We start from the raw sequence: 23,195 nt of genomic DNA, 5'->3' as shown, positions 1-23,195 counted from the left end.
CTGATACTTTCTGGGAATTCAACTGTGCGTTAATTTTTAAAATTGTTTTTCCTCAGCTTTAGGGAGGTATAAATGACAACCCATAAAATGAAGCCATTTTGAAGTTTAATTTTTAGTAAATTTAGAGAGCTACATGTGTGCAATCATCACAAGCCAGCACATTTCCACCACATCGAAAACGTTCCCATCGTGCCCATCCGGTCAGTCGCTCCCACCCCCAACCACAAGCTCCTCTCTCTGTAATCTGCCCTTCCTGGACATTTCATATAAATGGAATCACTCAGTATGTGGTCTTTGGGGTCTGGCACCTTTCACTTTTTTCTCTTTGTTGAGCTTCATCCATTTTGCCTCTTTTTACTGCTGAGCGTAGAGGTCTATTTTATGTAAAGAATGCTCAGTATCATTAGGCCTTAGGAGAATGTCCGCGATGGGCCAAGAGCAAGCACCGGGATGGCCCTCGTAAAACATCTGGCAGAACAGGAGCTGAGAAGGATGCGAAGAAACTGAGCCCCCTGCTGGTGGGAGTGCGCGGTGCAAGCAAACAGGGCCTCCGCAGAGCGGAGCCAGGGTCTTAAATAAAAATTAGACAAGCTTAACCAGCAATTCCACTCCTGGATATCTGTCTGCTCAAGCCACAGGAAACGCAGATCCCCACCAAGACGGGTACACAAATATTTACAGCAGCGTTATTAATAAGAGCTCCAAATTGCCAAAAAGCTCAAATGTCAGTAAAGCAAACGCGGCATCTCTGCACAACAGGGTATGATTCGCGATGAAAAGGAATGAAGCGGCGACACACGGAAGTTCCTTGAGGGCAGGAGGGTTTGTTTGCTGTGTTTGCGGATAACCAGGGCAGGTAATAGGTGCTCATTAAGTCCATGGTGAATGGACATGTCTTTAATCTGGCGCTCCCAAGTGAGAATAAAGCACTTCATTAAATGGTTAATTTTTAAGAGATTTTATTACATTTTGAAAAATGGCCATATTTACAGTCATAAAAAAATGCTCAGGAGAATACTTAAAAAGTTAAGAATACAAAAATAATCTATATTAACAAATTTGCCTTTCCTATATGCTACGCAACAGGATTAACATCATGGCAAGTTTTGAAGCCACCACATACCATTAGAGCTTCCACTACAAGACTCGAAGATTCTGGTGAGTAGTATCTAAGGAAAAAATAACCTGGCCAACAACCACTGTAAATCTTAACTACGGCTTTTTATTTTAAAATGGCAAAAGGTTTCCCCAGTATTTACAGTTGATTGAAAGCTTTGAAATGGGATGGTAACTTTGAAACAGCAGACTGCCGACTGCCACACGGTGAGGACGGAGGCAGAACATGCATTGGAAACTTGAAGGTCAGCCCCCAATGCCACATACACAGTTAGTAATTACACTCCTTGGTTCAGCTGTTAAATGCGCTGGGGTAGGGCTTACTTTTGCAAGAGGAAAATCTCCAGAAAGGTGATGCCAAGGTAGGTAGTTGCCCAAGATCCTTAAGATTCATTCCTTTTCTTTTCTTTTAAAAACACATTTTCAGCACGCAACTTTTCTGTCTCCTAAGAATTTAAAAAAAAAAAAAAAAAAAAGGAAAAAAGAAAAGAAAAAAATTAAGACTCGAATGCTTACAGGAAGTTATTCTTTGCATTCATTAAGCTTATGTTAAAAATTAAGACTACAACTTTCAATTTGTAAACTCCTTATAACATTACACAAGAACCTGATTATGTAGGAGTCTGACAACGGACTGAATCAGGCTTGGAATAATAAGGACTGATTTTTTTTTTTTTTTAATTCAATAAATTCCCCGAAGGAAGCATTTAAGCGATTTTGTGATTATATTGAACTTTAGTGAAACAATCATTCTAAGAGCAGGCTGAGTTTATTTAAGGTACTTGTCAGAGCTTACCTCAGCGAGCCTGACGTTCTCCTTCTTCAGCCGCACCACGTACTGAATCTTCTGGTGCAGGTTTTGGTGACCGACCAACTTCCCGTTTTCCTCAGCAAGACACTCCACCTGCTTCCTTAACATTTCCATCTCCTGCAGGCAAATCAATCCAGGGAGGGGAAAATGAGCTGCTCTTAATTCTGCTTTTACAATCACATTGTTTCTCGTGCGTCCCCAGAGCACAGGGCACCAGAGAGCCCAGGTTCCCGGCTCTCCCAGCCAGTCATCCCTGCGCGCGCCCGAGCGACTCTGAACCACTGACGCCCCCTCCCGGACATGCCCTGAGCACATGAGAACGAGCAACACACAAATGCACCTGGAATATTCTCTCCTTTTCCTCATACAGCTCTTCCAGCTTTGACCTCAGTTGCTCCTTCTCTTGGAACGCTTTAGATTCCAAAGTCCGGGTTCGCTCGACTTCCTCGGCCATTCTAAGGCAGTCCATCTCTTTGTTCAGGAGAGCACTCTGGACTTCTTCTAGGCTGTAACAACAAACAGCAGTTTGTGGGATTCCAAAGGCAAATAACTGCAACAGTATTCAAATGAGACCGGTTTCACCCAAGCCCAGAATTTTGATTTGAAAGCGTCACTAATATTCAGCCCTCCCCTAGTGACGGCACAGGGAGATAGCAAGGGATGCAGATAGGCTTTTTTTGGTTATCTTACCCAAGACTCTCATTTTAGAAAACTCCTCAAACCATTTTCTTTTTTTTTTTTTTAAGATTTTATTTATTATTTATTTGACAGAGATCACAAGTAGGCAGAGAGGCAGGCAGAGAGAGAGAGGAGGAAGCAGGCTCCCTGCCAAGGAGAGAGCCCGATGCAGGACTCGATTCCAGGACCCTGAGCCGAAGGCAGAGGCTTAACCCACTGAGCCACCCAGGCACCCACAAATAGATAACATTATTGTGAGAATCACTGCTGTAGGTTGGGACCGACAAAACTGGGTGTGCCACTTTCTAGTGTGTGCTTCCCTTGCCCACAGCGTGAGGTCCTGTATCTTCTAGGGACAGTGTGTCGCTGGAGACTCTTGGTTCCTAGATTATGAAATAAATTACATGCCAACTGAGCTTTTATTCTTTTTGTGAGAATGTCTAAAATAGCTATTATTTTTGAAAGAGCTGCAATTCTACAAACTGCACAGCGGGATTCTCAGAGATCCTGTAAGTGAGCTGCGTTTCCACCCTAAATCTACAATGACTGACCGTCTGGGAGCCAGTCCCTGAACTGCTCATATGTAGAGCAAAGCATGGAACGAGCTCTGTTCCACAATACTCTCTGATGCTATAAAGCCAATAAATGGGTAACAAATCATTACACAAAATGGGTGGTCTTTGTCAGCTGATTGTTAAAAAGAATTTGTGACTGGAGCGCCTGGGTGGCTCAGTGAGTTGAGCGTCTGCCTCTGGCTCAGGTCATGATCCAGGGTCCTGGGATGGAGCCCCACATGGGGCTCCCTGCTCAGTGGGAGGCCTGCTTCTCCCTCTATCTGCTGTTCCCCTTGCTTGTAACTCTCTCTCTGTCAAATAAATACATAAAATCTTTAAAAAAAAAAAAGAATTTTTGATGACATAACTATGTAATTTTTGACATACTAACTTGAATGGAGTTCAAATAATTGCATGACAGGACCCAACAAAATTCCAGCTGCTGTCATTTACTTACTACGTGAATGCGATTTCTCAGCACTTACAGCTAAAAAACAGAAAGGAGGAATAGAGGGGATACTGAATACTGTCTCATTCCAGAATTAAGTATAACAGAAGAATAAGTAATTGAAGCTAAAATGCACTGGGAGATGAATTTCCATTTAAATATTACTACATATCATAATTTATAAAAAGTTATAATAAAGGACACCATGATTAATAATAATTGAAATGAAAACTTAATCTAAAAGAAAATACAGCACTAGAGCCAGCTATACAAATACAAATTACTTTCACAACACAAGAAACTTTAACAAATTACTTCCCATTTGTATATATATATTTGCTGCCTAGTTATATGGTAGGGTAATCAACAAAAAAATTCCCCAAAAATATATTAATTGGGATAATTAATAAATTAGGATATAATTCTGTGTAGGTATGAAGCAGAAATTCAATTTGAAAGGAAAAAGGAACAATGTACAATTTTTGATTTAGGAATTTGTTCCTGTATCGTTAAATGGATAGAAAGTAGCAGGTCAGTTGGATACTTTGAAGAGAACACTACCGGAGCTTTATTTCTATGGCCAGTTCAAGGAGAGGCTCTCTACAGGGCAATGGCCGGAACAAAACTGGAGACGTGTTAGAAGTGGGATCTGAACCCACACCTTCGTGCAGAGACCAGAAGGCCGGACCATGAGAAGCAGTAGCTGGAGTCTGTGACTAAGACCATTTGGCCACACTGACATCAAGAACTTTATTCGTACATGGCACTATTTTCAGTATGTGAGAACTTCTACCCTTTGCTTCAATTTAAAGTTTCAGTGAGAAATTTTAGACATAAAGTCGACTCCAAAAATGTGCAGAAGGGTACATGGTGTTTCAAAATTCTCTTAGGAGGTTTGGGGTGCTTGGGTGGCTGAGTTGTTGGGCGTCTGCCTTCAGCTCAGGTCATGATCCTAGGGTCCTAGGATCAAGCCCTGCTTCGGGATCCCTGCTCAGCAGGAAGCCTGATTCTCCCTCTCCCCACGCTTGTGTTCCCACTCTCACTGTCTCTCTCTCTGCCATATCAATCAATTGGTCAATCAATCAATCATTCTTTTAGGAGGTTTAACAAGTGAAAATGTTTGAGGCCCTCTTCTCTGGGCGAATATTCAGAGTGTACTCTCTTCCTCATGTTTTACCATTTTATTTGTTACTACCAACCAGTTTACATATTTTGAACTCAATAGGAAAGAGCGTATATTTTCCTCATCTAAGAATGAGGCGAGTTTATCAGATTCCATAAATTCATATGAAAACTAGATGAAAAAATTAAAATCTTCTTTACAGAACACATGTAGGAAAGAGACCCAAGGTTTTAAATCAGAGGAAACCAGAAGAAGGAAAGGAGTTACCTTGTGGATATAGTTATTTCTTCCCTTAGAGGAGAAGAAATTAAAGACCTATAAGAACTTGAATTACAAAACCGTGCACTTACTCTGCTTTCATTTTCAGCATTTCTTCAACCAATTTATTCTGTAATAAGATAAAAAGAAAAAGATGGCTTAAGATTTTACCATTGCTAAGAAAAAAATTGATAGTAAGCAGTCCACTCTCCCTCATAGTAATGAGATCACTTAACCCAACATCCTCTTCCACATCTCAACGGTGTACCCCTTAAAGGGGGTAGCCTGTCTCTTAAAACTTCACACACCATGCCCTCTGAGGCCTCCCACGGGCACCCTATATTCTTCTATTCTACATGGAAAACTCTGTGTGGGGATGCCGGCAGGAGGCTATCTGCTGAAACACGAAGACAAATTCACTCTTATTTCATCAACAAGGTCTCAATATTGATGGTAAATATCAAACTCAACAGTGAGAATACAGAAGAGACAGAAATTTCAAGAGTAAAATGGTTTCTAGAATCTATAACCCACAAATGCTAAGTAGAAAAGCATTTCTCAGACAAGAAACCTAACTATTACATTAAAAAAAAAAAGTCATACTTTAGCAAGTCTTTCTTTGATCATTTCTTCTTGTTCATTCTTCAGCTGTTGATGATCTGGATGATTCTGTTCACTGCAGAGATGAGAAAGGGAGGCTGGGGGAGTGTGGTTAGGCATATCCAAGCATCCCCTTCCTATCTGCTGTAAGCAGCAATGCCAAGTTATGCAATGCAAAGCTAACTCTGGTGATTAAGTCAAGTTAGCACAGGTCACACGTGTGACTGATATGTGGGGGTGAAATAAGGCACCTCCCTGGAATTCAGGACGCCTCCCATACAAAACTGAGATGAACAGAGCTGGGAAATCCAATCGAGGCCTGGTGGAAAGGAAAGCAGAAATGGAGCCAAGTGTGGTACCATATGAAGATCAAATGTGAGCGAAGGCAGCTGAGACCGGCGGTCCAGAAGCCTGGTGATCAGCTGGGAGGGGGCATCTCTGGGTGTGGGAAGGGTTCCTCAGGCCAGCCTCGCACATGGAGCCCCAGCACCCCCTTGGCTGGGATTTCGGCGTCTGTTGGCAATTTTCTGATGGCACTCTGGCATCCCATGTATGCTGACACCAGGAAGGGGATTCCCTGGGCACCAGACAAATCTTTTCATGGAAAAGGAATGTTCCTCTACATAAAGGAAATTATATTCTGGACGTTGCATCAGTGTCACGTGAATCTGATTAATGGGAATCCATCTCTGTGAGCTTGACCAGGGCAGGATCATACACTGAATTTCTGCGGGAAGCCCCTGCACCCGGGGGACATCCCCCAGGAGAACCTGCCTGAACGCCACAGACTCCTCTAGAAATATCTCTCATTGATGAGCAAAAAATCGTTTCTTGAAGGAAAACAGAAGGTCCAGTAGTTTCTTTCACTTAATGAATCTGGCAGCCTAGATAGAAACGGTAATGAGACCTCAGTGAGGAAAACACCCCAAACCATTAGAGAAGTGTTGTCTATGCTCTAGCCCAAAAGCGGGTACACTTTTTCCGTCAAGAACCAGACAGAAAATATTCTAGGCTTTGGGAGCCACGGGGGTCCCTGTCACAGCTATTCTGCTTGGCTGTTGTAACGCCAACACAGTAGCTAAATGAAAGCACGTGGCTCGGCTCTCATAAGACCTTGTTGACCAGACAGGCTGCAGGCCCGATCTGACCCCCGAGCCAAGTTTGCCCCCACTCTGATCTTTCAGGAAGGAGGCTCTGTATGGCTCCTCATAAGGGACACGTGGCTCTGTGAGCATTTTTAGTTGTGATTTTATAAATGAGCTAGAAACGTTCTGTGTTCTGTGTTCGAACCAGCTCTTGACAAAAGGCAGTGTACGAGTACAGGGCTGTTCTCTGCACAGGGGAGCGTGTGAACAGCTCACACGGGAGCATGTGAACAGATGCGCAGACCGCAGATGGGCCACATCGGAATGGGCTAAAAGGGGCTGTGGCTACTAAACTGAGCATGTCCAGCGCCCCCGGACACCTGGAGAAACGTGTTCAGGAGCAGCCTGTCAGCACAGCCACCATTACCATCCTCGAGCATCTGCTGTCTTAGTTAAGGCGCGGACAGTGCATCTCAGGGCTGCTTCTGGACGGGGAAGGGGAGCGCGTCTGCCCGAGACCCGCTGGCAACGGTAGGAACAGCAGACATTCCTAATCTGGGAAGTTGAATTCAGTCAGGGCCTTCATCCCACATGGAGACCCCCCCACTTTGATTCACTTCGACTTGCTGCATAATTTTCCAGACCACCCTCAACTCGAATCCCTCTGGCAAGTTCACAAAAGGTCAAGATCATAAGTCTACCCGGTATACTTAACATCTGCCACTTCTTGGGTGACACCCCTCAGCCAAGCACTGTAACCAGCACTTTACCCACGTTATTTTTGGTCTTTAAAACACCTTGTGAGAGAGAGCCATCATTTTCTTCATTTTATGCCTCAGGAAACTGAGGCACTAGAAGTTAAAAACTGTGTTCAAAGTCACAGGACTTTCAAGGGTCAGAGACAGGACAGAGCCCGGATCTGACTGTCCGTGACACTATGTCGTGCCATTAGCAAATACAACTAGAAAACTGCCATAGCTAAAGGCAAACCACGTGCACCGATACCCAAGCCCAAGGGAGCACTCCTCTGGAAAGCTCCTTCCTGCACAGGGGCACTCCCTGGACCATGGGTCATAAAGTAAAATCATCTGGTAGGAAATCCTCCCTTTTCCTGCTGGACCTCTGGAACCTTGTCCTGTCGAGGTCATAGCTCCCTCACCCCATGCCCCTTTCCTGTCAAACAGCAGTAGACAGTTGGGTTCAAATGCTTCACATGTCTGAAATTCATTTTAATAGCTCCACAACAACACAAAGGTTAACAGAGTAGGCAAGATCATGAAGGCCTTAATCCCCCATTCTGGAAAAAGCAGTGCCCTCATCAGACCCAACTCAACCAACGGGGCATCCCCTGGACTAGCGGCGAATGCTGAGCCCGCCGGGAAACCGAGCCCAGCCGCTTCCCCCTAGCCACACCCAGGCAGGCCAAGATTTAGCTCACAGGGTTCCAGCAGCTCTTTCTCACCTGTTCTTTTCCCTTTCGAGATCATCTAGCTGACTCTGCAGGAGCCAGTTCCTCTCTCGCAACTGCTCGGCTTCTGTGCGGAGGCTGTCCATTTCACACAACTGCTCCTGGGAAGACAGCAAATCCCGTCCTTTCAGAAAACACGTAGGCGGCATGATTTTGCTCCCCAAGGCCAAACACGAGACACAAACGCCTAAGCGAACCTCGTCCTATGCACAGAACACCGCACTGGGTGTCGCTGGATGAAAAGGAAACTGGGACGAGCTCTTGGGGACCTGGAACGGTGACTCATTTTCATACCCACGGTGTGTTAAATATAGTCTCTTATCAGTATCACATAATTCATTAAAATCCCTTAATGAGAAAATATGTTCAAAAGTCTAGTCTAAAAAAAAAAAAAAAAAAAAAAAAAGTCTAGTCTACTTTGGTAAATGTTCTACTTGATTCTACTTAATAAATCCTAATTTTAAAGAAACTGATATAGGGAATATAGTCAATAATACAGTAATAACGTTGTCTGGCGACAGATGGCAGCTACACCTGTGGTGAGCACAGTGTAATGGATGGAAATGTCAAATCCCTATGTTGTACGGAGGGTCCAACTGATGTGTCCATAGCCCATCACTCAAAATCCTTAGTGAACGCTAAGTTGAAAATCAGGAGCATTAACCATCCAGAAGAAATAAATACTTGTCTGCAGGGAGTGTCCTTTCTCCTTTGCTTCTACTTGTCCACTGTTTGATTTTTTTTTTTTTTTAAGATTTTATTTACTTATTTGACAGAAAGAGAGAGACAGCAAGAGAGGGAACACAAGCAGGGACAGTGGGAGAGGGAGAAACGGGTTTCCCGCAGAGCAGGGAACCCGATGCGGGGCTCGATCCCAGGACCCTGGAATCATGACCTGAGCCGAAGGCAGATGCTTAACAACAGAGCCACCCAGGTGCCCCTTTTATTTGATTTCCTTTAACCTGACCCAATTTCTTCTGAGTCCTAACATCATGCCAATCTGGGCAACAGCCACATTCCTGGGATAGCGGCTTACTGGGAATGGCCCTAAATAAAAAAGCCAGGAATGATCGCCTCCATGAGGAACAAAACTCAAGAGAGATGCTGTCTTCGTGCATGTTCTGTCACTTGGTTACAGTAAGCTTAATTTTGTTCCTGAACAAAAACTCACTATGGAGCAATGGCCTCACAGGCTAACCGTGATCTCGTATGAAGCACTGTATCCGCTCTACCCACACCGCCCCGCAGCTACACACCACCCACCCAGGAGCTCCTCCACATACCATCCCGCCCCTCAACACTCCTCTAAACACACTCCCCCCACATGTAATCACCACACCCCCAAGTCCCTGGGTAGAACCCAAACCAAACTAAAACCAGAAGGAAGTTTAAAGGAAGGGCAAACAAGAAGAGAGTATTTTTAACTATCACAGACAAAAGCAAATCTAATACAGGAAGAATGCCTATGAATCATTGAGAACGGCGACAGTAGAAAGATGGGCAAAGGCCATCCGAAGATGCTCCATCTTACTCCTAATAAGAAAAATACAAATTTAAAACTATTGAGAGACCATGCCTTAGCCATGAAACTGGCAAGGATCTGAATCAGGCAGCACTGGGATCAGAGTAGCTGGTAAGGCCCGGGTAGGATACCATCATAAAAACCAAACGGGCAGGGAGACAATGGTTCCAGTCATGGTGACACATGGGAACCTGGCTACAGTGGCAGCCGCCAGGGACAGTCAGCTAGGCAGGGTCAAGGCAGCAGAGGGAGGCAGGCTTTTCTGTGTACCCTTCAGTTCTGCGACTTTTGAATTTTGTATCAGTAAACTCAAAGATATTATTTTACTTATTTATTTTGGATACTGTTTATTTTTAAAAGATTGGGTTTATGGGGAAAAATCATGCAGTTACCTTTATTCTGAGGATTTCAGCATTTTTGACTTCTCTATCTTCGTTTAGCTTTGTTACAAGGTGTTGCAGGGAAATCTTAGAGGCTCTTCCATCTTCTATCTCTTGTTCTTGTGTTTCCAGGAGTTTTGCCAAATGTGTTTGAAAGTGAGGTGGTGTTTTAGGGCTCTATGAAAAAATTAAATTTCATCCGAATACTCAATTAAGTGAGGTTTGATAAAGATTTCATTGTAAATGTATATACCAAGCACACGGAAAACACTCAGCTGTTTAGCTTGCTATTCTAATTCCTGTCCAAGTAAAACAAATAAAAACACAGGTACATTTTATATCAAGTAAAAAGCAGAAAGGGTTGGTGTTGGTGAAAATCTTTCTATTAAAAAAAAAAATGAAGCTATTGTCTTCGTAATTTCAAACGTTTATCACTCACGAAACTTCATTCTCCCCACAACACACCCTTTCTCTGACAAGCACCTGCGGATACTCAGCAGCAGAATCCATCACGTGTTCGAGCTGCCTCATTTTGAAGTTATATTCATTCTTTTTCTGTTCTACTTCCTCCTTCTTCTGGTTCAGCTGGGAGAATTGAACAGAGGTGAGATGATGTGTTAGAAAATCACACAGGGCCCACGGTCCTGTTAAGAACAGATGAGCTGCCCGAGGTAGGAGGGTACAGATGTGTTATTTTGTCAGGACGTCCGTAATAATCTGAAACGCAGTAAGGTATTAAAAGCAACCCAGACCACAGCAGTGTTTACAGCTAGAAACACTGCACCTGCTGCTCGTGGCCATGGGCCTTGGTTGCTGCTCTGACCCTCTCGTCTCCTGCTCTCTCACAAACTTTACAGTGTTTAAAAAAAACTTGAAGCTTCACACGTAATCAAAGGGTCATCGAGGAAAATAAAATACAAAACAACAGCCAGCAGAGAGGACAAGAGTCAGCCATAGCCTTGCCCCAGAGGTCAGAACGCGCTGGTGCAGGTCAGGGGGCCGGGGGCGGCCAGAGAGGCAGCCAAGCAAGTCAGGACCCACAGAAGCAGCTGCATCGTTCAGAGCCCGCGGCGCAGCCGGCCCTCCTCAGCGCCCGACTGGCCCCCCCTTTCTGTTTACCGGGCCAAGGCGCTGAGGCCCTGGATCTCACCTCATGCTGAAGTTCTTGGATCAGGGCCTCCTTCCTGCTCATCTCCTCCTGCGCGGACTGCAGCAGCTCCGAGTGCTTCTTCGAGGCTTCTGTGAGCATGTTGAGCTGCTCGGTGGCGTGGGCCAGGTCCTCGCAGAGCATATCCCTCTGTCAGGGGACAATCCCCACAAAGGAAGAGTCCCCTCTTAACTGGGTGCTCCGCTGAGGATTTGCAAATCACCCCAATGGGCAATTTTACAAGGTTAAGAAAGTTTTAAGAACTTTTACTTTTTTTTTTTTTTTAATTTATTTGACAGAGATCACAAGTAGGCAGAGAGGCAGACAGAGAGAGAGGGGGAAGCAGGCTCCCCGCTGAGCAGAGAGCCCAATGTGGGGCTTGATCCCAGGACCCTGGGATCATGACCTGAGCCGAAAGCAGAGGCTTTAACCCACTGAGCCTCCCAGGAGCCCCTGCAAGCTCTGTAATTCGAGATTTTTTTTTTTTACTTTAGCAAGGTTTATTCCTCCCGGGGGAGCGTGTCATGCACCATCCTGTCTCCCTTTCCCCCTAGGGGTGTGTCTATCCTTTTGTGTGTCTTCGGACTCCTAAGAGCTCTTGTATGGATTAAGGCAAGGACCCCTTTGTCCTCAGCTAATGAAGCTGGGAGATTCGGAAAAAGGGGATGTGAACTGACTGTGGGGCGAGTTCCACTTGAGTCTAAGATATTTCAATATGTAGAGTCAGCCTTTCTTTAAGGAAGGAAGAGAAAGAGAGACATGAGGAGCCAAAGGGAGTAAGGAAGGGCTTTTCAGTGAGTCATACTGAGCGAGCATCATGCAGCTACCCCCACTCACACAGCCGGGCTCCCCTTCTCGCTCTGGTGACAGGCAGTGGCCAACGGAAGATTTAGTCCCCATTTTCTACTCTGTACAAGACCTTAGGGTGGCTTTTGTGTGCCAACTTTTCTTTTAAATTTTTTTCTTTCTTTTTTTAAAAATTAAAGTAGAAATGACCCTGTGTATGAACTTTTCAACTAGCCTCCTAAATCCACTGCCAGCTCCCGCGGACTGAGCACTCACGGGCTGCCTGGCAGTGGCCTCAGTGCTCTCTGCGTATGACCCCATCTCATCTTCTCCTCTTAAGCACAAGGCAGTATTTGGTATCTCTGCTCTAGGGATGTGACAAATGAGGCACAGAGGGAAATGTCACTTTCACAGGGTCACAGAGCCAGGACGCAGACTCCCAAGCAGTCCAACTCCACAGCCCGTGCCCTCACCAGCTTATTACTTGTCTTATCTTCCTTTGACCTGGATTTCACCTGTTTCATTGTATTTATTCTTTTAAAGATTTATTTATTTGACAGAGAGTAAGAGCACAAGCAGGGAGACAGAAGGAAAGGGAGAAGTAGGTTCCCTGCTCAGGGAGCCCAATGAGGGGCTTGATCCAGGACCCTGGCTCGTGATCTGAGCCGAAGGCAGCAGCTTAAAGGACTGAGCCACTCAGGCGTCCCAACCTGCTGTTTCAATCTCCTTGCGTTGTATGTGCATTAGCAGCTGCAAGTCCCTTCTGGGGTACAGGAGGATGTAAGTACAAATTATTGGGTATATGGGCTTTGGATATCTACCCCCACCAGTCCTCAAAGTTCAAAACTAGTGTGTACAAAATGTATTTCATCGACTTGCCCCAGGCCTCTATTTGTCCATCCCAGGGGTACACAGAACCATCTTCGGTCACCGTGGCTAGAGCCCTCGGTGCCCACTCTGATAGCTCCTGCCACCACAGCGCCCTTCCTACAGACACCAGCAACTGTGAACAGTACTTAGGAGGCACTGCTCAGTTCTAGCTCGGCCCTCTGTCCCCACCCGCGCTTCTGGGCCCGATTCTTACCGCTTTGGTCTGGGCTAAAGTCTGTACCGCCCTGGCCCGGGCCTTATCACCTTTGGCCTGACCTAAATTCTATGCCACCCTAGTTTCCGAAAAGATACAGCTGACATTTGAGACCGTCCGTGATAGACTCCCCACCTCCAGCCGGACGTGCCCCACCGCCCCCCTTGCTGGAGAGGCTCCAACTCCACAAACCCCCAGGGTCGCCGAGCCCCCTCCCCCGGCCGAGTCTGGCAAAAAATCATCTCCTCTGGGAAGTGCTCTGGAATTCTCTAAGCATCAACACTCCCTTCCTTCCCTTCCTGTGCTCCTAGGTCATTGATTACATCTAAATACATCTAACTCTTAAGCTAGATGGCATATCTGGAGGTAGGTAACAGTGTTTCAATCATTCCTCTGTTCCCAAATGCCAAGCCAGGCAAGAACGTGCGGTGGGCGGGCTCAATAGATATTTGGTGAGGTTTTTTCCACGGATAGCATAGTTTAGCAGGAAAACTTTATTTTTTTCTTTTTTTGTTTTTTATAGATTTTATTTATTTATTTATTTGACAGAAAGAGCGAGTGAGCACAAGCTGGGCGGCGGGAAAGAAGGAGGGGGAGAAGACAGCCCGCTGAGCAAGGAGCCTAATGTGGGCGGGGCTCGATCCCAGGACGCTGGGATCCTGACCTGAGCTAAAGGCAGCCGCTTAAGGACGGAGCCATCCAGGCGCCCCGAAAACTTAATTTCCAAAGCAACCACAGAGCAATATACTCAGTGGGTTACCATCCATGTAATAAAAGGGAAACTTGCCTAAAAAGACTTGCCTAAAATATCTCTGGAAGCATACACGAAGATATGCTGCTTTACATAATTTGAATTTTGAACCACGTGACAGTATGGCTTAATACTAAAAAAGAAAAATTTATGCTTACAACAACAAAAATAAAACCTACTTTAACGAAAACACAAGAGGCAAGCCTGAGGTTAACCTGTTACCCGGTTCTTTCCCTGCTCCCTGCTGCCACCACCCCTACCAAGGACACACAGCTTTGCTCCCCTTCGGGAAGAGGGTCAGTTCTAGGAGCTTCCCAGGTGTCAGCACAAATGAATGAAAATCAATCAACTGGATAAAATAGAATAATTTTAATACCTGTTAATGGCCTAACCCTAGGTAAAATGTCTCTATGACTTATTCCTTTAAAAAGCCCTCTAGTTGGGGCGCCTGGGTGGCTCAGTGGGTTAAGCCTCTGCCTTCGGCTCAGGTCATGGTCTCAGGGTCCTGGGATCGAGCCCTGCATCGGGCTCTCTGCTCAGCGGGGAGCCTGCTTCCCTTCCTCTCTCTCTCTGCCTGCCTCTCTGCCTACTTGTGATCTCTCTCTGTCAAATAAATAAATAAAATCTTAAATTAAAAAAAAAAAAAAGCCCTCTAGTTTTTTATGAATAACCTCCCCACACACATGCACATATAGACATCAACGAGTGAAGAAGCAAAAAAGAGTCAGGGTGTGTTAACATCTACCTCTATGTCCTCAGAGAGGATTCTCAGTCTCAGGGCTTCTTTCAGATCCAGAATCTCCACTTCCTGTTTCTTAATCAATACTTTGCACTCGTCCTTTTCAGCCAAAGCAGAGTTATATTTGCACTGCAAAAAAGAAACTTATGATACAAAGAGCTATCTGCTTTACTATGTTTATATATATATATTTTAAAGATTTTATTTATTTATTTGCGAGAAAGGAAGAGCAGAAGTGGTGGGAGGAGGTGAGCGAGAGGGACAGACTGACTCCAGGTTGAGCAGGGAGCCAGACACGGGGCTCGATCCCAGGACCCTGAGATCACCCCCAAAGGCAGAAGGCAGACGGTTGACTGAACCACCCAGGCGCCCCTACTGTGCTTATTTTTAGATGAAAATAACAAGAAGAGGGCGCCTGGGTGGCTCAGTGGGTTAAAGCCTCTGCCTTCGGCTCGGGTCATGGTCCCAGGATCCTGGGATCAAGCCCTGAGTCAGGCTCTCTGCTCAGCGGGAAGTCTGCTTCCTCCTCTCTCTCTCTCTGCCTGCTTCTCCACCTATGTGATCTCTCTCTCTGTCAAATAAATGGATAAAATCCTAAAAAACAGTAATAATAATAATAATAATAATAACAAGAAGGAATCAGAGCTCCAAGGTGATGATGAGATTACCACAAATCATTCAATAAGTACTTGTTGGACATTCAATAAGTACTTGAAGGGATGGAAAAGTAAGCACTCGAAAGGTGAAAAGACATCAAAAAGTCCCATAGGTACGTGAAAACACATCCAGGTTTTTGGTTTTGTTTTTGTTATTTTGGTAATCTCTACACTCAATGTGGAGCTTGAACTCACCACCCCAGGATCAAGAGTCCCACGCTCCACTGACTGAGCCAGCCCAGCCCCCTGTCTTATTATCACATTTTTATCAGGACACTGCCTTTTGCAAATAAATGTGGAGAATAGCAAGCTCTCTTTGTAGCAGACGAATGAGGAATGTGAACAAAAAACCGTCACCTTGACCTGACCTGAGGAGGAAGCACCAACATTCCCCCTAGATATGCAGGAGGGAAAGTAGTTACTTGAGGAAAGTAGTTACTTGAGGGGGTCAAAAAGTCCAACAGTGGAAAAAAGTCACTATATATGAGCGTCTCTGAACTTAAACAAAATGTGTCATTGTTTTTTCTTGAAGCAATTAAGGAACACCACATACCCTTCACTCCCACAGACCAGGGTCAGTCTGTTCCTCAGGAACGGTTCCCACCTGGTACACACCGCTCCTGGGTCAGGGCAATCAGGGCAGGGCCGCAGCCCATGCCGCCTCCCAGAGACACACAGGACCATAGTAAAGGCTCTGTTAAGGGCTGCAAAGCCAAAAACCTGTGGAACTTGAGTAGCTCTGAACCAATTTGACCACAGAACTCTGTTTTCTGGTGAAGCGTTTGTTAAACTCTTGAGGAATCTAGGATGTGTGGTATCTCGTTGGCGGCAGAACTTACACTTAAGTCCTTCAGTTCTTGCTTCAGGGTGTCTATGGTTTCGGTTTTCTCACAGACCACTGCTCTCAGCTCCTGGACCTGGATCATGAGGTCAGCTACAACTTCCTGACAAGGACAGAAACAGTATCTTCATATCCAAAAACATTAAGGACATTAAAACAGCAAATAGTTTGTCTTTCCTAATGACAGTAAGAAACAACAAATTTATTTTAGCAAAATATGTCACCTTATATTATTATGTTTGTATTTTAATGGCTTTATTCTATTTTACTGAATCATTTGCTTTGGTTTTTCTGAATGAATTAGAGGAACGTATATAATGAATTTACACCTAATTTTACACTTGGACCTACATATTTTGTTTACTGTTCTGGTGAAAATCAACAGCAGGGATTTGACAGTTTGCATTACGGGACTCAGAACCAACAAGAAACGGTCCTACTAACAGCATCCTAGTTAAAAGGGGAAGAATGTATTTCAGACACAGTACCATCAGAAGGGACAGAACGGTTTGCTCTTGCAGTGACAGGGAGAATTAATTAACTTAAATAGAAGACCTCCTTCTCTGGCAATCTCAGAAGATGAACAAGGCCTAAGTGTCGACAAAAAGCTAGCTGCCAGTCGCCCCAGAGGCAGGAGTCTGGACCATTAAGGCATCACTCATAAAGATAATGCACAAGGACACAGCTTGGGCCTCTGCCAACCTTGTCAGCATCTCTAGACTTCTCCAGAGAACGGATTAGTTTCTCCGTAGCACATAAACTCTCTTCCAGATTCTGTACTTTTGCCATCTGTGGGGGAAAAAATTATTTTATTTATATTTTTAGAAAAAGAATTAAATCACAAAGTTAACCACACACATAGGGAAAAAAAAAAGGAGATGTAATGTGTTTTTCACATTATACGGTGTTCACAAGGATAACACTCGAAAAGGAGAAGCTGGGTTAAAAGGCAATGATTTTGTGGGTTCCCTCTAGGGGACCACCAACAACGTATGATTATAGCTATTTAGGAATTAGAAAAACAAGAGTTCAAAAATAATACAACCAAGCAACAAGTCCTTTTTATTACCAATTTTCGACAGCTAACAGCTGAAATCACGTTTCTAACACACCTCTTCTGACACCAGGAAGAGAAGAAGTTATAGACCTCCAATGCTGGACTTAGAGCACAGGTCACTCACCTGTTGCTCACACTTGGCCATCTCTTTCTGTTTCTCCTGACGCACGACCTCAAGGACTTCTAAGATTTCTCTGGAAGGAAAGAATGATCTCTTTTACTCATGACTTTTTCCAAGGGAAATAGGAACCCGTGTGTTTGTACAGAAGAGATTGGATGAACTGCAAGGGAACTCTGTGTGGCACACACTTGGTGTGAGGTGGTGTGTTCCAGCAGGAGTCAGGCATCTACCCGTTTCTTCAACGACTATTAAGGGAGATCACATCTTTGTGCTATGAGTTTCTTTTTCTTCAGAGCACTTACGACTTGTGGACCTAAGCACTTGTTTATTACCTATCTCTCTCTGCTAGAATGTAAAACTCATGTGGACGGGGATATATTGCTTAGTGTCTTATCTCTAAAGAAATGTTCTGGCATTTACCAGAATAGTGCCTGGCTTATTGGGAGATGACCTAGTATATGAGCAAAAACTAAATGTTAGCTGTCTCCCAACTAGGATGTATGCCCACTAGACGTATAAACCCCTGTATCCCCAGGCCTAGAGGAGAATCTGAATCATATTAAGAACTCTACAAGTATCTATTGAATAAACAAATGCAATTTCTTCTCACTCGAGTAATGATCATCCTGTTGGCTGAGGCCAAGAGACTGACAGATATCACCAAGGAAAGAACTGAAGAGAGAGGGGGAAGAAAGACAATGGCATTCATATTAAGAGATCAGGAGAAATAAGAGCTAGAAAAAGAATAGTAGAGACAGAAATAAAAATCAGTCTTCCCATTCCAGTTATGAAATTACTGTGATTTCTTTAGAGAAGGCCCTAAGTTCTGATCACCGCCAACTGCTACTCGTTTCAAGCTTACTGAATACGTTTCTCTATATACCCTCTTATACAAAAGAATCTGATATTCATTTTAGAATGGTTAAAAGGATAACTTTACAGGATAGTAGCAATAAAAAAAATAATAACTCAAGTTAATGTTGTAATAAACGATACTCCAGTCAACTAACGGAAAAGATAAATAACACTCACTTAGAACTGTTCTCTTTATCTTCTTCAAATTGTAATAATAATTTGTTATTGCGTTCTTTTTCTGCCTCAAAAAGCTCCACCAAATTCTAAAAGACAATGTCATATCAGATTTTAAATAATTGTTACTAGCAATGTGTAGTCAACAAACACATCAAGTACCTTCTATGTTGGCAGGCACGAGGGGCCAGGACAGGAAGTTAGGAAGAGGTCAAAACAGGCCTTGCCCTGCGCTCCAGGCAACAATCACACATCCAGGACAAAAGCACCAATAACCAATACCCTTCTTAACTTACATTCAGATCAGATTTCAGAGTTTCATTTTCTTTTTTGCAGTTTTGGAGGTTTTTTGAAAGTTGGTCAATTTCAAACTTCATTACTTCTTGTAAGTTGTCATAGGAATCCTGTAGGCAGGCTTTGCTCTCAAGAAGCTTTTCATTTTCTAATCTTTATCAGGAAAACATTTTTACAATGGTAAATATAAACAGTAAGCGCAGCTCTGCTAGTCAGATTATCAGCAGTTCCAGTTCTCCCATCTACAGACCATTCCCAACTTACAGAAGCCCTGACAGGTGTCAATTCCTCGTGAACTTGTGTGGAGTGTCCACAGTGCACAAACACGGAAGACACACCGGATCCACAGAGCAGTGTGACGGGGATGGAAGAGATAGGGTGGGCATGTTAGCCTGTAGCCATCTACCTCCTCATTCCTCCTTCCGTGGTCTCGAGTGGACAGGCAGAACTGATGGGCAGGTTAGGATCACGCATTCATTTTAGGGGGTTCCTCCCTCATGTAAGCTGGGGACTGGCCATTAAGCTGATAGCTCATTTCCATCTATTTATCACATATTCTCTCAACTCTAGGAAGATTTTAAGATGGCAAACGTGGCTTCGATTTGAGCAAGAGAGTAAACCCCCTCAGACAGAACAATCTCTTAAATCATATATTATTTCCTGCTTTCTAGGTTCTCACCCCCTTGTTCCTCTCCGTACAGGCTGTGACGCACCCAAACAGCCAGAGCTCAGCCAAGAACTCATAAACAATGAACCTGACTTTGCACCATCCAAAACAGATGTCCCAGCTTACACATAGGTCATTAGACAGGGATCTATCTGCTTTACTAACCGGAAGCAGGGCAGAAGCAGCAAGTTACAAAGTGGTATAAATCAGCTGCTAAGACAGACATACAGACAAGAGATGGGAGGGAAGGGGGATGTCTGTGTTTACAATACAAACTTATATATAAAGCAGCCAAATGATTCAAGAAACACACAGTGGTATCGTGCTATTTCATGCAGAGGCCTTCTCAACACCTGGAGGGCCACGGAGTACAAGCTGCCCACAGAGTGACACACTCAGTGTCAAGCCTGAGACACCGAGAAAAATTAAGTTATATTTAATTTAAACAGTGTGGAAATGCTCCCGATTTTTAAGACAGAATTTAAGTACACAGTTCAGATACAGTGGCTTCTTAACATTTTAGATCTAGTTCAACTGACATAGAAACACAAGGAAATGAAAATCCAGTGAGATTAGTGACCTTTAAAAAAAAAAAATCACACAAAATTAATTTACAACAGAGCCAAGATGAGAGTCAGGGACTCAGATGTTAAAAACAAATGCCATTTGTCAGAAAAAATGACAAAACACCACGGATGACAAATGGCCACTGTCAGGAGCCTTGGTGTTGGAGAAAGAGCACAGGGCAGCAGAGGGCACGCTGCCTTGGCACACACCCCTGTCCTATGGGGAAGGAGTCATTCACATGGCAGGGATGGGATTTTCAGAGGATGCGAAAAGATTTTTATAAGAAAGCTCTCAATTTTGAGAATGCCATGCTCAACTTTTTTAAGCCACGCCGGGCAGGCCCAGCAAAAACATGTCAATGGATGGATGTGGTCTGCAGATCTCAAGTTTTCTTCCTCTATTTTAATTCCTTATGTATGCAGATTAAAATCTTTGCCACGTATCTCACACTCACAGTATCACATATCAGATGTCCACTCTTAAATTATTGCCACAGACCCATGAGATGGCATCAAAAACACAAAATGGTTTTACAAAAAAGTTGAAATGAGCAAGAAAAAGAACAGTAAAAACAAACAACTTACATCTGTCACCCCTTTGTTTCAAGGTTACCAGCCTTGACTCCCACCAGCCTCTGGCAAGTCACTGTGGACAACAGTGACAGCTACTGATCCGGTCGGCCTTGTACTGCCCCTACCTCCAGGAAGAGCGTACCTTTCCCTCTGGAAAAGGCTCATCACCTATGTTGGGCCTACGCCATCTCAAACCCTTGGTGAGTGACTGGTCCATAAGCAGATGACTCCAGCAAGAGCAATTCTGATTTTCCCTGGGATTGATACACGGCTTCTGGGAGAGAGAATTTCATTGCTGGGTGAGGCAATCTGTTCCCTGTCATGTAAAGGCGGGCCCTCAACAGTAGGACAGAATAAGGGCAACATACTGAGGCAGGCAGAGCAGGGACTGAGAGAGGGAGAGATAGAGACAGAGACAGACAGAGACAGAGAGAACGTGTACTGACAGTATCTTTTGAGACTCAATCTAGTTTGTTCCCGAAACCCAAATCACCTCTAGGCCTCCTCAGTATTGTGCACCAGTAATTTACTTTTTTGCTCAACTAGTTTGGGTTGGGTTTGCGGCACCTGCACGGCAAGGAGGCCTGGGCTGCAGGCCAACCAGGCAAGGGGACACCGTCACAGAACCACTCTACCTGACGCTGTCCAGTTGTAGCTGCGCGTGCGTGTGTCGGTCAGAAAGGCTACTCAGTTCCTTCTCCTGACTCTCTCTGAATGAACTATACTCCAGTTTCACGGAAGACAGCTCCTTGTCTGCGGAATGAAGAACGACTCGCAGGTCATGCACCTCACTTTTCAAGACTAAAAAACAACAAAACAAATACTCAACAGGTTTCTTTACATCAAATTTTTTTTTTTCAAACAGAGTAGGCAAATAAGTTCAAAGGGTATCTTCACACAAAGAGCAAAAACAAGTTGAAGAGACCAATTTTAAGTTAAGATGTTAAACAACCAAGTGGTTCGTTCTGAGGAACATGGAGATTATTTTCTTCCCTCCCTCTTAGGATTTTTGGTACATTTCTATGAAAAAGGGAAGAGTTAACATCGGTCCCTAATTTGCAGGCCACCTGACTGTTCTATGCTTCTCCCGTGGCATGTGCATGAAAACTTAATATAATGGAAAGAAATCAAGAGACTTAGCATATTTTAAGTGACCTGATCTTACTTATTGAAAACTCCTTGGCAATATACTTCTCGAAATGGGTTAAATGCTTCTGGTCTTCTAAGGAAACTCCAACTGGAGGTAAAATTAGGTAACTCTTTAGAGCAAAGGAAAAACAGCTGTCTTTTGTCGGCTTTATTATAAACTGCTGCAAACACTGATGATAGAAGAAATACACTGAAATAACTGGGAATCAAGTGATACTCCCACCTTTATGGATATGTACAAATATCTAATTTTTGCTCTATTTTGTTACTATCAAAACATTATTCATCTTATGATTTCAAGACACTTCATTTTCAAAGCAGTATTAAAACTTTCAGCCAACAGTTCGATCACTTGTTTGTGAGCTCTTCTGGTGCAAATTCCCCTTTATGATATATGACAATTACTTACCACTGTCATGTAGACTCAAGTCTGGTCACGTAATTAAAAACAAACAAAAGTACTGGGGTGCCTGGGTGGCTCAGCAGGTTAAGCCTCTACCTTCGGCTCAGGTCATGAGCCCAGGATCCTGAGATTGAGCCCCGCATCAGGCTCTCTGCTCAGCAGGGAGTCTGCTTCTCCCCCTCTCTTTGCCTGCCTCTCTGCCTACTTGTGATTTCTTTGTCAAATAAATAAAATCTTTTAAAAAATAAAATAAAAAATAAAAAACAAAAACAAACAAAAAAACAACCCACCAAAAACACAGGGGCAAGATTTATTCATAGGAATCAAAAGATACTGAGTTAACGGTATTCAGATCCCAAAGCTCCCACTTGTTCGAACTTACAGTCATTCTTAGTCTGAGTGTCCCGAAGCTGCATTTCAAGGGCATTCAACTGTGAGAGATGCTCTTGCTGCTGTCTGACCCAGTCAGTTCTTTCTGATGAGAAAAGCTTTGAGAAAGAGATAAATTTACTGGAAAAGGAACACTGGCATGCTAAGATATACTCCAAATCATTACCTATGTCTGTTTTAAAAATCTAGTTTAAGGTCTCTGATAGGAGATGGCCATTGCCATGAATTACAGTGAGGATGACCAACAAAGGGAAGGGTCACTGTAAGCACCTGGGCCGTCCATCTTGTCTCGTTCAGAGCTAATGACAAGGCGCCTCTCCGCTATCAACAATGGGAGCTAGAATTCAGACTAGGGGTGTGTGTGTCATCCTCGGAGCAGTGTGTGAAGTGACACAATAAAGAATACAACTCAAATAAGCATTGACAAAGGCTCTGCCAAGTTGCTTTCGTCTCACGATACTGTGGCTTTGAGGGTTTGGCTCATGTTTCCTGGGGCCGTGCTCTGGGTCTCACCTCCTGCGACTGCAAGGAATGGTGCTCCAGTTTGTCAATGTGCTGCTGAAGCTTGACGTTCTTATGCTCTTCCTCATCCAGCTTCGCTTGAAGGGCAGTCATCTGTTCCTGCAGCAACACAAACACTTCTTAATGGAACTCTCAAACATTCCACTGTCTCTTCTGCATTAGAAGAACAAAAAATAGGGGTGCCTGGCTGGCTCAGTCGGTTAAGTGTCTGCCTTCGGCTCAGGTCATGATCTCAGGATCCTGGGATCAAGCCCCGCATTGGGCTCCCTGCTCAGCAGGAACCCTGCTTCTCCCTCTCCCACTCCCCCTGCTTGTGTTCCCTCTCTGGCTGAGTCTCTCTGTCAAATAAATAAATAAAATCTTAAAAAAAAAAAATT

General features: G+C 44.1%; 1 protein-coding gene across 2 annotated transcripts in view; it reads right to left on the bottom strand.

Moving 5' to 3' along the window:
- Positions 1-942: 942 nt before the first annotated feature.
- KIF15 (kinesin family member 15) overlaps positions 943-23,195 on the bottom strand; it is a 68,411-nt gene continuing 46,158 nt past the window's right edge. For both annotated transcript variants that reach the window (XM_032867812.1, XM_032867813.1), the window contains 18 exons: positions 22,810-22,917; positions 22,289-22,394; positions 20,990-21,155; positions 18,551-18,701; positions 18,258-18,343; positions 17,229-17,298; positions 16,750-16,836; positions 16,046-16,150; positions 14,557-14,679; positions 11,194-11,340; positions 10,527-10,628; positions 10,056-10,220; positions 8,136-8,242; positions 5,592-5,664; positions 5,081-5,118; positions 2,268-2,433; positions 1,913-2,044; positions 943-1,562 (listed from right to left, as the gene is read on the bottom strand). In XM_032867812.1, the coding sequence (XP_032723703.1) occupies positions 1,500-1,562; positions 1,913-2,044; positions 2,268-2,433; positions 5,081-5,118; positions 5,592-5,664; positions 8,136-8,242; positions 10,056-10,220; positions 10,527-10,628; positions 11,194-11,340; positions 14,557-14,679; positions 16,046-16,150; positions 16,750-16,836; positions 17,229-17,298; positions 18,258-18,343; positions 18,551-18,701; positions 20,990-21,155; positions 22,289-22,394; positions 22,810-22,917 (1,995 nt within the window). In that variant the 3' untranslated portion in view covers positions 943-1,499. The remainder of the gene's footprint in view (positions 1,563-1,912; positions 2,045-2,267; positions 2,434-5,080; positions 5,119-5,591; positions 5,665-8,135; positions 8,243-10,055; positions 10,221-10,526; positions 10,629-11,193; positions 11,341-14,556; positions 14,680-16,045; positions 16,151-16,749; positions 16,837-17,228; positions 17,299-18,257; positions 18,344-18,550; positions 18,702-20,989; positions 21,156-22,288; positions 22,395-22,809; positions 22,918-23,195) is intronic.

Source organism: Lontra canadensis, unplaced genomic scaffold (assembly GCF_010015895.1).
Source record: "Lontra canadensis isolate GAN:19392208 unplaced genomic scaffold, GSC_riverotter_1.0 scaffold35, whole genome shotgun sequence".
Classification (NCBI taxonomy): domain Eukaryota; kingdom Metazoa; phylum Chordata; class Mammalia; order Carnivora; family Mustelidae; genus Lontra; species Lontra canadensis.
Note: the sequence above shows the minus strand (reverse complement) of the source record. Positions and strands in the feature narration are given on the sequence as shown.